Below are 17,075 nucleotides of genomic sequence, written 5' to 3' on the forward strand. Positions count from 1 at the left end.
AGTAGGTGCTAATCTTAGAAATTATCTAATTCCAATTAAAAGTAAATAAAAAGGCAACAATATCATGATGATAATAATATGACATAGGGAAACATTTAAGATATTTAGCAGAAAATTTACATTTTGGCTGACAGGAGTAAAATGTACGAATTAGGCAGCCTTCAGTTGGAACTGATTAATAAACATCTGAAGTGGAAAGATGGTGTATTTATTCATGTCCCATACTTCATTACCTAAAAAAAGCTTTTTAAATAAAGCACTTATAACAACAACAAAGAAACTTGGGGGCAGGGATGAAACAGGGGAAGCTGGGGTGATATGAGTCCACCAATCCCTTCCCTAAGGCTCCCAGACACCTGCCAGAAGGTGTCACTTTGGGCTCTAAGCTTCCTAGCAGACAAAAAAAAAGGGGGGGGGGGTGAGTAAGGTAGGTAGATAGACCATGAAATAGAATTGAGAGCCCAGAAATGCACCCATAAATCTATGGTAAACTGATTTTTTTTAAATATGTTTTTATTGATTTTAGAGAGAAAGGAAGAGGGAGAGATAGAAATATCGATGCGAGAGTAATATCAATTGGCTGCCTCCTGCATGCTGCCTACAACCCGGGCATGTGCCCTGACAGGGAATCAAACCAGTGACCTCTTGGTGCATGGTCAACACTCAGTCCACTGAGCCACAACAGCCAGGCTGGTCAACTGAATTTTGACAGTGGTGCTAAGACAATTCAATGGGGAAAGAATAAATAGTCTCTTCAACAAATGGTGCTGGGACAACTGGTCACCCACATACAAATAAATGAAGCTGGACCTCTTCTTTACAACATATAAAAAATTAACTCAAAATGGATCACAGATCTAAATCTAAGGGCTAAAACTGTAAAACTCAGGAAAAAAAATAAGTTAATCTTCGTATCTTTAGATTAGGCAATAATTTCTTAGATCTGACACCAAAAGCACAAGCATCATCAACAACAAAGTTAAACTGCACTAAGTGAAAGTGTGTGTGTGAAAATCTTTTGTGCATAAGGACACTATCAAGAAAGTAAAAAGATAAACCACAGAATGGAAGAAAAATTTTGCAAATTATATATCTGATAAGAGACTCAGATCTAGAATATATAAGAAACTATAACAACTCATGCCCTAGACAGTTTGCTCAGTGGTTAGAGTGTTGACATTCAGACTGAAAGGTCGTGGGTTCAATTCTGGTCAACGGCACGTATCTCGGTTGCAGGCTCGATCACTGGCCCTGGTCAGCGTGCGCAGGAGGCAACCAATCGATGTCTCTCTCACACTGATGTTTCTCTCTCTCTCCCTTCCATTCTCTGAAAGCAATGGAAAAATATCCTTGGGTGAGTATTAACAAAAAACAATTTAAAAAAAAAACAAACCAAACCATAACAACTCATTAACAAAAAGACAAAAAATTACAAAATGGGCAAAAGATCTGAACAGACATTTCTCCAAATAAGGTATACAAATGGCAAATAAACACATAAAAAGATAATAACATCATTAGTCTTCAGAGAAATGCAAATCAAAACCTCAATAAGATACCACTTCGTACCATTAGAATGGCCAGAATCGAAAATTCAGATAATAACAAATGTTGGTGAGGATACTGTAGAAAACCATCTAAAATTTCCTCAAAAAGTTCCATATGGAGTTACCATTTGGCTCAGCAATTCCACTCCTAGGTATTTACCTAAGTGAAATTTAAAAATACATCCATACAAAACCTGCAAACAATTATTCAGGGCAGCATTATTCATAATTGCCAAAAGTGGAAACAATCCAAATAGTCATCAACTGGTAAGTGGATTAAAAATATATTATCCATTCAATGGAACTCATTCAGCCATAAAAGGAGCAAAGTACTGACACGTGGTACCATGTGGATGAACCTTGAATATGTGGTGCTAAGTGAAAGAAGCCAGACACAGGAGACTATGCATTATATGAGTCCACTTAAATGAAATGTCCAGAGTAGGCAAATCTAGAGAGACAAACAGATTAGTGGTTGTCTAAGGCTGAAGAGGATGGGGAGATTTGGTAGTAATAGCTAAAGGGTATGGAGTTTCTTCTTGGAGTGATGAAATCTTCTAAAATTGATTGTACTGACTGCAACACTGCAAATACACTAAAAACCATTGGATTGTTTTTAAAAAAATGAAAGAGAAGAAAGTGGTAAGATCACTGACACAAAATACAACCTCCACAAAATCAAATCAAAGCAGTTGTTCAAAAGAACCACAGTGTTATTGTTATTAAATTCAAGGGAACTTTATCTCACTGGTCCTCATTAAAAGAGGGCACCCTCTGGTACAGAGGACATCATGCAGCTGCAATAAATTCAGTAATATAATAAAGTCCCATAGGAGTTTTTTAATAATGTCTTTCATGCTAAGCTAATGGCCAGAAGTCAAAGCTCAGTAAAATAAGAAGTTCCACAGGGAGCTATAACGTCCTAGATATGCAGCGCTCTGACAGTTAAGCTTAATCCAAAGATGAAAATCAGAATATCAAAAAGAATGTATAGGCCATATATTATTCAGGCAATCCTCCCTGGATATTATTTTCTGCAACTGACTTTGAGTTACACTCTCCAAATATCTTGAGTATTAACTTCTAGGTGATTAATTCTTCATCTGTTATTAATTAAAGGCAGATCCAGGCATTTGGTACACTACCCTTTCATCCCACACACCCTCCCCAGTAATAACATTCCCTCCCATGGCCTCCAGTGTTGATTCATTCAACTAACATGTTTATTGAGTAGCTGACATGTGGCAGGTACTGTAGTGGGCATTTGGGATACATCAATGAGTAAAAGAAATAAAGATCCCTGGCCTGGTTACCCTCTAGCTGAGGGAGGGAGGGTCAATAAACATAGTAAGTAAATTAAACGGTTAATTTTAACAACACTAAGAGATAGGTACTGTTATTACAATTTTAAAAATGAGGAAAGCAAAGCTTAGAAATTTTAAGTAACTTCCAAAGGGAATAGCCAATAATTGGCCACTCTGGCATATCTGATTCCAAAACTTTTAACCACTATACAATTCAATCTTCTTACTGTCGACTACTAAAATCCTATGAAATGCGATGGTATCACTTCCTCATCAGGGCATCCTCCTCTCTCATCCCTCACCTAGCCATCTTGAAAAATGCCCCATCCTAAGAGAGCAACATAATCTGAACTTCTGTCAAAATACAGGGTGTCCCAAAAAAATGTATACATACTTTAACAGCAGAGAGCTAAATTTTGAAAATGAAATGTATTTTAATAATCACTGCCTTTTATAATTATTCAAAGTGTGTGCATACATTTTGGGGAATACCCCATATTTACGCCACTGTGAGACAAATGAGGAACCCACTACATGATTTTAAAACTGGCCTAAATGTAATGTTATATATCAATTATATCTCAATGTTTGAAGTTAATTAATTCTTTAAAAACTGGCCTATTCTCTTCTTCACGGCTGTATACTTTAAATGTTCTGGGGAAAGGGGGTGGGGGGAACTAGCTCCTTCAAAGACAAGGACTTCCAATCAGGAAAAAGCCAAAAGCTTAACAACAAAAAATTTTTTAACCACTAACAGTTTATAGGTTGTTTGGTTGTTTTGTTTTTTAAAGCAGGAGGAGAGAAGGAAAATGAAAGAGTCAGGAGAAGGGAGCTAGGTGAGTAGAGAAAGCAACAGACCTAAATTCAAATGGCCTCTTTTACCTCTGGAGAGAAAGAGTCACTGGCTTGTAGGCTGATAGAACAAAAGAAAGTATAATATTTCTCCATGTTTTGATGTTTTTACAAAGAAAAGAAAAAAGGATTCTGGCGAAACTTCAGGAGGCAGGAGTGAGCCGAATAATAGCATCTCCCCTTGTCTGTGGAAACAGTACCCGTCTAACTAGACCAACCTGAGGGAGACGATGAGCTCCCCGCAGCAGCAGTAACAAGTGCTATCGGTAGACAGACACAGAAGAGCAAAAAGCACTAACACAAGTGGAATATCAGGAAAAATCAGGAAATTGGAGCTCTAAGTTTGTCCGAACTCTATTTGTAACTTCCTGCTAACCTTGAACAAGTCACATAGCCTCTCCGGAGTCAGACAGATTTCCACTCCTAACCGTTTCCATCTCTCACATCACACCTGGTTCTACAGCCTCATCTCCTTTATTTTTAGAAATCTATTTTAGCATATATTCTGAGTTACATATTCTCTGCTCCTCACACGTTTTAGTCCCTCAACCACCTTATGACAGATTGCCTAAAAACCAAAATAGTGTTGAAATATGACACACTTATTTTTATATTAGAATATATAACATTATATTAAAAACACTAAATCTCAAAATCCCAATACAACACTGTTTTTGCCTATTATCTGCAAATTTTTTTGAAATGATGCTAATTTCTTTCTACCTCCACTGCAAATAAACAGTACTTTTTGGTAATAGTTAGTCCTTCTGTAGAGCAGTGACCACTGATGGAAATAATTCTCATCTCTGACCTGGAGGTATACCGACTTACCTACAAGAAGCCTTCTGAGTAGCATAGATGAATTCACACTTTCCATGGATGCAGTAACCATTGAGGTTTTCAGGGCAAGGCATGTGGTTTCCAATATAAACATCTTCTCTTTGATCACTAGCATCTTAAAAGAACATAAACCAGGTCAATAAATAGTGAAAAACAAATTGAGAAATACGGACTTTTCAAGGGTTCTGAGACAACAAATAAATCCACCCGTTACTGGGTAATTTGGAAAGGAAATTTATCGAGTAGAGGGCTGGATAAGACTCAAGGTCACATAATGCCACAAGCACAGCAGGTAGACTATTTAGACTCAAAGCATTTGAAAATATTTGCAGGATGTGGCCACTATGAGCTACTGTTATTTAAAAACAATCTGCCAAAGAAAAACTAAACATCTTTGTTAAAGAAATAAATATGACTCCTACAAGAAGCTCACCTCTGTGACAGAGAGATGCTATATACAGCACTGGCTTTTGGAGAATCAACTTATTCTAGTCATTTACCTGGGAGGCTATGAAATTGAGGCCAGAGAATACTGGAATGGCAGAGAGTAAGCTATGGGATTCTGAAATTTTAGGGTGAAAAGCTTGTTTTTGGAATGAACACTAACAAGAATATCAATATTTTTCCAAATGAAAAAAGTTTTGCTCTTATTTTTATAGTTTTTCTTAGACTATATTAATGTAAAAATTCAAATAATATAGAGAACAAAAAATATTTAATCTTCTGAGATTTTCCTCCCCAAAGGAAGCCATTGTAAACACGCTGATGAGCATCTGTTCAGACTTAGGTATACTGATTTGAAAGGAACTGAGCTGAAGCAAAGAAAATGGAGGTGTGGTGAATAATTCCTCTGTCAGAAATGGGAAGAGGGTCAGGAAGGAAAAACAGGAAGAGGAGCGACAAGTGAAGACAGAGGGACCCAGTCTTCAAAATCAATCATGTTCATTCATTCATGCTCTATCCATCCCTCTCTATCCCTATCAGTCTCCGTCTCTCTCTCACACATACTTACATACACACACTCATTCACAAAGCCACATATTTTGGAATGGATTTTTGTACTTTTTTTCTGGCACATACACTAATACATTAATCCTCAACTCTATGGACCCAGAGTTCCCCAATGTGTAGGGGCCTGTCAATTTCCCCAGTTTCCTGCTGTTTCTACCGACGGTTCCAGCTTACAGAGTCTGTGTATTATTAGCTGTGTGACCTTGAGCATACTGCTCTCTCTAAGCTTGACATTTCATAACTGTAAAATCAAGATCATAATAGGACCTATGCATCATGCGGTTTTGAGAGGACTACGTGAGATAATTAATGCACGTACGAGACACTAAAACAACCAGCTAGCACCTCATGTAACAGCAAAGGCTTATCTTCTCCAAATACAAATAAAGGTGCTAATATAATTTGAAGGATGTTAATGGAAATTTAAAAAAGGAATAAAATAGGAGGGTGTGTATATATAGGCATGTGTGTGAGAAGAGGAAGAGCAAAGGAAAAGTGGGGATAGAGGTGCCAACTGCAGAAAAAACTAAGATCGAAAAATGCAGATTTTTCTGAAGATCAAAACTTACATACAAAAAGAAAAAATTTTAATGACTATTCAGCTTAATGATAGGATAACTAAAGCAGAGAGGTCGTGTCATCCCTAACAAGACCAAATTGATGCCTTTTAACTTCAAATTTTATGTATTCACATCATACTAAATTATGCCTAGAAAAAGAACTATACTAGGAGTCAAGAAGCCCAACATGTAAGTTCTCAATTTTAAGGATACCTCTGCTGTCTTGTGACCTTGGTCAAATCACTTTCTTTAACAGAGTTCAATGAGATCAGTATTGTCCAACAGAAGTGAAATACGAGACATAGGTAATTTTTCTTTTCTAGTAGCCATATTTTTAGAAAGTAAAAATAGGTAAATTAATTTTAATCAGATATTTTATTTAACCCAATATATCAAATAAATGTCATTTCAACATATAATCAATATTTATTATAAAACTGTGATTTTCCACTATTTTTTCTTAAGCCTTTAAAATCCAGTAAGTACTTTGTACTCACAACACATCTCGATTCCAACCAGCCACGTTTCAAGTGCTCAGTAGCCACATGTGGCTAGCAGCTACCACACTGGACAGCACAGAATAGATGACTTATTCACTTACCATTTATTGATCATGCTCTACACATCAGGCACTCTGCTAGGCCCAGGAGACAGAAAAACCATTGGGACATATCCTGTCCTCAAAGGGCTTACAAGGTCTCCTCCTGCTCCAAACTGTAATTCTGCTGTGATGAAAGAAATCAAGCCCTCCTTTGGGCTGCTGAAATCCTGAGCACCCACTTGTCTACTACAACACTCATGACATTGTCGTATAACTATCTGGGCTTTTTAAATCAGTCTCTGCCATGGAACTGTGAGCTTCTCTGAGACTCTAGATGTTAATGTTTTTCATTCCTGCACAACTCCTAACCCTTGGAATGTAGTACTTTTCCTTCTCTGCTTTAAAACTAAAAGTGCTATTATTCTATGTTTGAAATCAAGCCATAAGTGAAATAAGGCAAAAAGCACGGTCTCCCACAGCTCTCATGGACCCACAACTCTCAAAACATGGTACGTTTGTGGTGTGACATACAATGACGTATATAATAATGGGACCACAGAGACTGAGGTTATGTACCAACCTGTAATGATAAAGTCCTATAAGGTGTATAACAACAGGATTGTATAGTCTATGGAAGACTGTAGTAATGTAGTAATCTACCATAATAAAGTCCTATAAACAGAAAATTTCAAAAATAATGCAGAGCTGAAAGCTATCAGGATTCAGCTACATGACAGCAATGAGAGAAACTAATTTAGAAACAGGGTTTCAAAAAATTAATAGACAAAGTATGGCACCAACAGCATTTACTGAATGAATTAATAAAGGAATGTGGCATCAAGCTCTAGACAAAGCAAAGTGTATAAAACATGGACATGTCTAGTAAGACTTTGAAGTCTGGCTGTCACAGAACACAAATTCAGCATTCTGCTCAATACCAATGCTATCCATTCCATTATATGTACATACTATTTCTGTGCAGAGCCATATGTTCAGCGAAGGTACAGAAGACATTTTTTTAAAATATGCATGGTCCCTGTCCTGAAAAAACTTATCATCAATTTAGGAAATCAACATATACACACAAGAAGATGACCAATACAAGGGAAGGAAAGAAGGAAGAGAAGTGTGGCTCAGTAACTGAAAAGAACATTGGTACTTAGGAATGAAAGAGACTCTTGCAAGTTGAGAATTATAGAAGGCCAAGGTAGGGGTGAGGGAAGTCTAGGAAAGCTGGAGACCTTGATCTAGGGGGTCAGTCCAGGAGGCTCCAGAGCCCCAGGGCCTCCAAGGTCCCAGGCTGGGTCATGGGTTATAATTAAATGCCAAAGAAGGTTTTACAATAGTAGGTGTTATGGAAGTTCAAATTCAAAGGGTAACTCACTATAGGTGATATTACTCAGGAAAGAATTCGTAGATAGGGTAGGACTTAAGTTAGGTCTCAAAGCATAGATAGGCTAATAGAAGAAGGGTAGAAACCAAACGGAGGTTTTATGCTCACAGAATTCTCAAGAACAAGTAGTAGATGAACCTACAAAGAGAGGTACATTCAGCCTGGGGGAGGGTGTAAGTCAAAGTTGGAAAGATAGGATGAAGTCAGATTATGGAAAAACATGAACTCCGGGTGAGAAATGTTTTCTTAAATCACGCAGACAAAGAGACACTAAAGGCCTGTAGCTGAAGAGCAACACAATGAAACCCATGTTTTACATAAAAAATTAATTGAGAATAGTTGCCTAGGGCTGGTAGTTAGGGGATATGGGGAGTGACGGCTAATGGGTGTGTTTTCTTTGGGGGGTAATGAAAATGGTCTAAAATTAGATTATGATGATGTTTGTACAACTCTGTAAATATAACAAAAACACACTGAATTACACACTTTAAACAGGTGAACTTAATAGTATGTAAAGACTCAAAAGGTGTTGGAAAAATTAATTGGATGCCAGCATGCAAGATAAAGGGCCAAGAGAACTAGAAAGACCAGGTGACCAATTAGGAGGATACTACATAATCCAAACTTGTGACAGTGAAAAGCTAAGCAAGAGTTCAGCAGTAGGAATAGATATTAGAGATCCAGAGAAGTAAATATGGCTTGAAGATGCTTTGGAAAGTAAATGAGCTCAAAAACTCAGATCTGGAAGGATCCTGGAGGCCCTCTGGTCTGATGAAGGAATCCCTTTAGTTAGTAACACCGAAAGCCTGTTTCTACCTGAATATTTCGAGGTCAGAAACTCAACATTATACAGTTAATTCCAATATTATCAAATTTTCCTTTTGCTAAATGAAATCTTTCTTCCATTAACTTTGTGTAGATTTCTCCCATGTCTGTTCACCACCTAACCCACTGCCCACCAATTATTTTTCTTAAGGTTAAACCTCCCCAGTCCAATCCTTTAGAGAGTTTGATACAACCATCTTTAAGAGTGGTGCCCACAGCACTAACTCCCAGTACATTTAAGCAATTGGTAGAACAGAACTACTTGGTTTACTAGAGATGCTCTTAACATGGAATTATGTAAATGTGCTCCAAAGAAGATATACAAAATAGTCGATAAACACATGAAAAAATGCTCAACATAACTAATTGTTATGGAAATGCAAATCAAAACTACAAGATAAGCACCTCACCCTCAGTAGAATGACTACTATCCAAAATCCAGAAAATAACATGTGTTGTTGAGGATGTGGAAAAATCGGAGCCCTGTGGACTGCTGGTGGCAATATCTAGCCTTTAAGTGTCGTCCAAGTCTGACTCCTGAGCACAAGCTCTTACCATCACACTATTATTTCACCAAGCAACCCTGGGAGGTGTGTAGAGAATGGACAAAAGCGGAATGTCCAAGCACCTGCTCTCTAGGCCGAGTCAATTAATAACTTCAAAAAGGAAAGATAAAAAGGCTTTAAAGATGTCATAAAGCAGGGGCAGAGGCAGAGGCAGAGGCAGAGGCAGAGGCAGAGGCAGAGGCAGAGCCTCGCACAGCAGGAACTGGGCAGAGAATGGGCCTGTCTAAACAATGCCCTCAGGCAAGTGGTGACAGGCAGCCTCCGGGAGTCACAGCTGCAACGGCTGGTCTCTGAACAGTGTTCTGTGTGTCTGCCACACACAAAGTGTACTTGGTCACCCAGGGGCCCCAGAAAGAAATCCACCATCAGCAGGAGTATTTTCAAATACAAAGGAGAGTATGGTTCTATGTGATGATATTGTAAGAACAACTGGCACCAGATGGCTTATCCACAAAGGCATGTTCCACTGGCTTTCTGTCCTGGTCCATCAACGTAGAACCCAAATAAAGCAAATGAGGGCCCGGCCAGTGTGGCTCAGTGGTTGAGCATTGATCCATGAATCAAGGGGTCACAAGTTTGATTTCCAGTCAGGGCACATGCCCCGGACTGCAGGCTCGATCCCCAGTAGAGGGTGTGCAGGAGGCAGCTGATCGATGTTTCTCTCTAGTTAATGTTTCTATCTCTCTATTCCTCTCCCTTCCTCTTTCCAAAATCAATAAAAATGTATTAAAAAAAAAAAAGATAAAGCATGAGGAATTGTATTAACAACCAATACATGCATTTTGAAGGCCAATCGCTGAAGCCACAACTGTATCAATACTGTATCTGTAAGTCTAGGGCTCATTATTTCTACAGATCCCCAATTAAAAGATTCAATATACTCTTTCTTTCTTCCCCTATACTACCCTACACCCCAAGCTTCATCACTAGCATATCCCTCTATATATCCTTCCCTAATCCCAGTCTCCCTGCACCCCATCAAAGAACTTCCTACCTAGGGAAAAACTCTTACCTACCTTCCAACACCTCCCACTCTCTCATTTCTAAATTCGCTTTCCACAACAACCCTAACTCTTCCTTTCCAAGCCTTTCCACTCTGCCCAGTGAAACACCTTTTCTAATGTGAATAAATGCACCCACCTCTCAGCTATTCCCTTACAAAGTACTCCTTTCATCTTCCTGACGTGCCAAGATCACATTACTTCCCACACCTTTCCTTCCACCTTACCCTGCTGTCTTACCACCTGTCAACTCCAGGTCAGCATTCCACCCTCTCTCACAACAACCTTCCTCTCTTACAGGTCTGTGCTGTCCACCTTCTAACCATATTCATCGTGACTCTCCACCATGCTCCACAACACACATCCTCAGACTTCCTTCAGTGATTTTAGCAACTGGCTCAGTCTTACCTTTTGATGAGGCAAACTTTGTCAAAACCATTTTTAAAAGGGTATATCAAAAGAACCATATTAAAATATATAAATAACAATCACCAAGCAATGGAATATTTCAGTATCTCTGGTATCGCTGGTGAGCAGGAATAGAGACTACTGCGAGAAAGAGTTCGTAGGTGGGGTTAGGGTAAGGGCGAGGTAAAGCTCAGGAAAGAAGCAAAAATGGCTTGGTAATAAAAAGGTGTTATGGTTCAATTTTAGGCGGTAGGAAAATATCTTTTGATAACAAATGGCCTCATTAAAATGTCATACACCACAAAGGAACTTTGTGGGTAGATGGAATTATTATAGATTGTGATAAAGTGTAGTGTACATGGGGTGTATCCATTTGTCAAAATTGATAGCTAACATTTGTGCATTTCACTGTATATAAATTATACCTCAAAAAAAAACCCAGTAAAATAAGAATAATGATCATTAAGTGGATGTTGGTATAAAGGCAAAACAAGAATGACAGTGCTGATTGTCTGCTGAAGGTGAGTATTGGATATATGAAGGTTCATTATACTATTCTGTTTTTATATGTTTGACGTTTTCTATAATCAAGTTCTTAAAATGCCACATACCCACCTCCCACACACCTCAAGCTTGACCATCATATCCTTTATGCCTTCAACATCTACAACAAAGCTTCTAACGCCGAAATTTCAGTGGTTACCAATGGTTTTCCAACAGTCCAAGGAAAGCACTAACTCAGCCACCATGCTGGACAATCAAATGCTCCATTTCATGAGCACTCTCCTCCAGGAGCTCAACTTAAAAGATCTTTCTTGCTGAGTACCATCTTACATTGTTCCAGCTACTTACTTTGGTTGTCTAGATATAACCTCATTCAGCCTCGACGTTCTCGTTGGTCCTTTCCCGAGTAGTTGTAAGAATCAAATGAAGTAACGGATATGAAAATGAGACATGAAAGAGCACTGCAAGTGAGGTCAAGGGACTTGGAACCCAATCTCTGTTCAGGCCTCTACTACACGTAAGAGTTTGTACAAGTAAGTCCTACAGCTGCTTTGAGCTGCATACATTCTTTCAAAGTGTGGCCCAGACACTCATACTAAATGCTAGTAATACAAAAGTGAACATGTCCTCACTGAACTCACAGCCTAGAAGGGAACACAGATGAGTAAAAGGGCAATTATAATCAGAGTAGGTGATGTGCTTGCATAGGGGAATATATGAGAGAGGCACCTAATACAGATTTACAGGTCAATTCCCAAAGGGAATAATTCCCAAAAGGAAATGACTTTTAAGCTGAGACTGAAATGATGAAAAACAGTCAGGCAAAGAAGAGGTCCAGGCAGAAGGAACAAGGCTGAGAGACCTGTTCCCAGAGGGCAAGTGTTATAGCAGGTTCTACAGAAGTAAGGAGGACTTCAAAAGCAAATATGAGGGCTCTTTCTACATAATTTCCTACAACTGCATGTAAATCTACAATTACCTCAATAAAAATTTCAAAAAGCACAGAACATTCTGTAAACTGAGAAGCGCTTTAGCTATTTCAGTTAATAATATTACTAATAATCACTAAAGTATATTGCTAAGAGAGCAAAAGTTGGAAAGGTCATTATAGTAGACACAGAACTACTAAGGATAGCTAATGACCACATTTCAATAGTTGGCCAAAATTCGAAAAATCATGATTCAGTACCTTTCACATCTGGTCGGTATTGTAGTCCATCATCTTTCTTTCCCAATAAACTAGTGTCATCCGTGTCTATAAGAGAAAACAGTTTTCAAATTAAGATACATATGATGTTTAAGTCACACCATGAAACTCCTAAATATTCCAAATGCTCCAGGCCTTCCCCAACACTGTCCACTATCCTGTGTACATTTCCCACCACTGTCTTGATCTACTGAGCCATTTCTGAGTCAGGCCCCAGGTTTCCCAGATGTATACATGTTCTGCATGACAAACAGTCTGATTTCATTTAGACTTCACCTCAAATGTCGCCTTAAAGTCTTCCTTGTGCAAACTAAAATAATGCATACCCTAAAGAGAAAAAATTAATCCTTTCTCCAAAGGACAATGGTCTCAAGTTATACCTTCTACCATGATTTCCCTGGAAACATATCAGATTAAAATAAATGTGTACTCTCAGCTTGTTATCATACAATTTGACTATAAAAATGACCCCTGGCTGGTGCATTGTATTTAGACTATGAAGACTGTAAATGAACTGTAAATACCTATTGGGAAGCACAAGCTAAAAGCTTCCCCATACGCTGTGGGAGAGGGAAGGGAAGATATAGTTAGGTGTGGATGGAAACATTATAAAGGGGACTAAACTAAAAGTAAAGGGCCAAAGCATTCTAAATCTGCATGAATTTCAATGAACAAAATTCTTAAGCTTGACCAACTGCCCGGAATTTGAAATTCCAGGTAGTACCATTCAACCTTGCTCCAGTTCCTCTGAAAAAAAGAAAATAAAATTATTTCTCTAAGCTCCTCTTTCAACTTAGGCTCTAACTGCCACCCCATGAACGAAAAACAAAATATGCTACTTTCTCAAGATCAAAGCTAAGTGGACTGTCTACCTATCAGCAAATGGTTTCCCCTACCATGCCCATACCTGACCCCCACCTAGAACTCCTCGGATGGGTTTCTTAGGTATTATTTGGTAGCTTAGACCAGAAATATTGCACATAGTTGTGCAGTATTTCACAAATAATTTGTTATCAATATAAAGTACCACACTTTGGCTTATAGCCTTTCCGCTTGGTGCAGATAAAAACATATCCATTTAATAAGTCCCAAAAAAGAGGGAGGGGAGACGGGAGGGTGATTAGACCTAGTAAGCAAGAACAACGTACAGTCCTAGTCCAGGAGCACGTGCCTGGCCCTCGTGTGTTACTAGGAAATAATACATTATCCTAGTCTGTGTGCACATTACTGAGGAAAGAAGGCTTAAAAACCTCTGCCTTTAGTGCCTGAATAATTCTAGTAGAAATGGAAAAAAACCTCATTCTTAGTTGGGATCATGGCTTCTCAACTATGACAAAGCCAGAAGGGCAAAAAGAATTTTTAACTGAAGGGTAATAATTTTTCCTTTTCTATAACTTCATACCAAAAGCTCTAATGGTACATAATATGTAGGGGCAAAAACTACAGAGAGGATATGGAAACAAACAAACAGTTATGCTCTAGAGAAAAAGATGAAGGAATATATGAAATATTTATAATTTTGCTATAATTAGGTTGACATTCTTAAACAGCTGTAATCATTACAAATTTAAGACAACCTTTAAGAACTATGTGTGCATCTAGAAATCCATGTTAAGGTCAGCTTCATAACTATACAACCAAAAAGTATGGTTTGTGTCTTTAGAAGATGAAAATAAATGGAAAAAAGTCTAAGATAGTAACAGAAAAAAGAAATTCTAAAATCTAATAAAAAAAAGCAACAAAGATTTCACGTTTTACAAATTTGGATCACTACCAAAATGTACAACTAAAACTATAGGCATACAATATTAAAGAAAGGACTCTAGGTAAGTAGAAAGAATTTTACCTGTGCAATGACCAAGATGCCTTATATCAATTTGTTCTTGCTTTATACAAGATGCTTCTCGAACAAAACAGGGATTATTATAGGAACTCCCATCAGAAGCACACACGGGATTAAAACTGTATCCACTGCAATCTATATTACATACACACCTGTAGGAAAAGACAAAAATTACCTATGTTTTACAACAAATGTATTTCACAATGCTGCAACCCCAAAGAGGAACTAACTCTTTTTTTCCGGTTTTTTGTAGCAGATGTCAACATGTTGTTTTAAGTCCCTGATCAGTTTAAGCAAAGTGAATGCTCAGCTAACAATTTCTTTCAGGAAAGAATTTAGAGATAATTTCATCCAGATATTAATAATCCAGTGGTTTCTCTAGAATTTTCATATCTAGATACAACAATCAGGAGATGTCAAAAGTCAACAACATTCACTAGAAAGCAACATAGTATACAGGAAAGGACGCAGAATTAAGAGTCAAAAGTCATGAGTCTGAGTCCTAGCACAACTAATTACCAGATCAGCATCCAGATTCTTCCTCTAAGCCTTAGTTTAGAGGAAGTAATAATAGAATAACTATATCACAACTTTGACAATTAAAAACATAATAGATATAGCCCTGGCTGGTATGGCTCAGTTGGTTGCCTGTCATCCCATGTACCAAAAGGTTGCTGGCTCCATTCCCAGTCAGGGCACATGCCCAGAGTGCAGGCTCAATCCCCAGTAGGGGGAGTGTAGGAGGCAGCCTATGATGTTTCTATCTCACATCAATGTTTCCCTTTCTCTCTATCTCTCTCTCCCCCTTCCCCTCTCTCTAAAATCAATAAAAAAATATTTTTAAAAAAGAAAATAAACATCTATATTTTAAAATAAATAACATATAAAACATGTAAAATGAAAGTCCTCAAAATCTGTACATCTACCTATATAACTGAGTGTCCACTGAACACTGAAACTGCATTATAGAGAAGGGAGTCCAAGACATGGTCAGTCCTCACAAGAACACTAAAACCTAGTTGGAAATATGATAATTAAAAATGCAGAGACACTAGTTTTCAGCAACATGGTAGACTAGGAGTCTGGACTGACTCTCCTGCTGAAAACAATAATACTGGGTAAAATATTTTTAATCATTCTCTTAAATAAGTTGGCAAGAAAGCAAGGAATATGTAGGACAAAAATTAAATAAAGACAGGAACACAGAAAGGTCAATTGAGTTTGCTAAAGCTGATGTTCAGCTTGAAGCTATTTGTCAAACTAGGTAAATTCAACTGCTAACACTTTTGGTTTTGCAGCCTCTGGGAACAGGAGACAAAGAATACTGACCTATCTATGGTAAGGAGTCTGAAGGCCCTAGAAGAGCTGGTACCTCAAAAAGCTACAACCCATTGCATAAGGGTAAACTAAAACTGAGTTGCCATATTCCAAGGGGGCTCTTTAAAGAGGGGGAAATGGGCTGCCCTGAGTCAAGGCACTGGAGAGAAGAAAGAAAAACATCTCCCCTAAGAATTCAAAACCACAAGCCCAGCCCTCATGTGGGTAATTATAACTTAAAATACTACTTGAGTGTTCTAAAAAACCTCAAACCCAGAATTTATTTTAAAAGCTAAAGAGTGCAAGGGGCCCTAGGCAACTGACAGAAGCAAATGCAATCTCCTCTGGAGAAACCCAACTTTATTTCCCTAGACCGCAAACATTTTCCAAGCTATAGTTCCAAGAGAAATACGCAGCTCGCACACACTCACTCACATATCCACAACAAAGAAGGAATTAAAACACCATAAGCAGAGCAAGCATATTTTAAAAGACCCAAACAGAACTTATAATATGTAATGTATTAGTAGCAATAAAAAATTCAGTGGTGAGATTTAACAGTAGATTAGATCATCTAAAAATGAATCGGTAAACTGGAAGACAGGTCAGAGAAAGTTACCCAGACCACAGCCCAGAGTCAGAGTTGGAACATAGGAAAGATTAAGAGATGTGGAAACTGAGTCGCATGACGTAATAAAAATCTAAATGGAGTTCCAGAAGGAATTAAAGGAATGAGGCAACGGCAGTGTCCTCAACAATTTCTCATCAAACTTTCTAAAACTAAAAAAAGATCATCTCACTATCATTTCTAAAACTAAAAAAAGATCATCTCACTATCCAAGAAGCCTAATACGTTCCAAACAGGATTATTAAAAAGGAATCTACACACTGAAATATCACAATGAAATTTTATAACAACAACAATAAAGAATATTTTTAAAGCAGCCAGAAAAGAAAAGAAAGGTTACCTTCAAAGGAGCAAGAGAGACAAGTACCTTCAAAAGCAATACTGAAGCCAGATTTTTATTTATACCCAAAATACAGTGGAATAATACAATGTTCTGAGATACTATATGATTCTATCTAGAGAAATGTCTCTCAGGAATGAGGGTAAAATAAAAGTAACTTGGAAGAATTAAAAACTTAGAGTTTGCCGCCTGCTATCAGTAAAAGAAATTCTAAAGGCAGTAGAAAAATGATCCTATAAGGAAAAACGGAAATGCAAACACAAATGGAGAACAGAAATACAAATATGTAGGTAACGTTAACAAAATACTGACTATATAAGACAACAACAATGCTCTTTGCAGTTAAATTTTTTTTAAACAGGAAATTAAATTATAATGACAGCATGCA

General features: G+C 37.8%; 1 protein-coding gene across 1 annotated transcript in view; it reads right to left on the bottom strand.

Annotated features, from left to right (window-relative positions):
* TMEFF1 (transmembrane protein with EGF like and two follistatin like domains 1) overlaps positions 1 to 17,075 on the bottom strand; it is a 65,353-nt gene that overhangs the window by 5,562 nt on the left and 42,716 nt on the right. Inside the window, exons 6-8 of the mRNA XM_081150702.1 lie at positions 14,406 to 14,554; positions 12,542 to 12,607; positions 4,535 to 4,658 (exon numbers count right to left, since the gene is read on the bottom strand). Coding sequence (XP_081006828.1) covers positions 4,535 to 4,658; positions 12,542 to 12,607; positions 14,406 to 14,554 — 339 coding nt within the window. The remainder of the gene's footprint in view (positions 1 to 4,534; positions 4,659 to 12,541; positions 12,608 to 14,405; positions 14,555 to 17,075) is intronic.

The sequence above is a fragment of the Miniopterus schreibersii genome (assembly GCF_964146895.1).
Source record: "Miniopterus schreibersii genome assembly, chromosome: 11".
Lineage (NCBI taxonomy): Eukaryota > Metazoa > Chordata > Mammalia > Chiroptera > Miniopteridae > Miniopterus > Miniopterus schreibersii.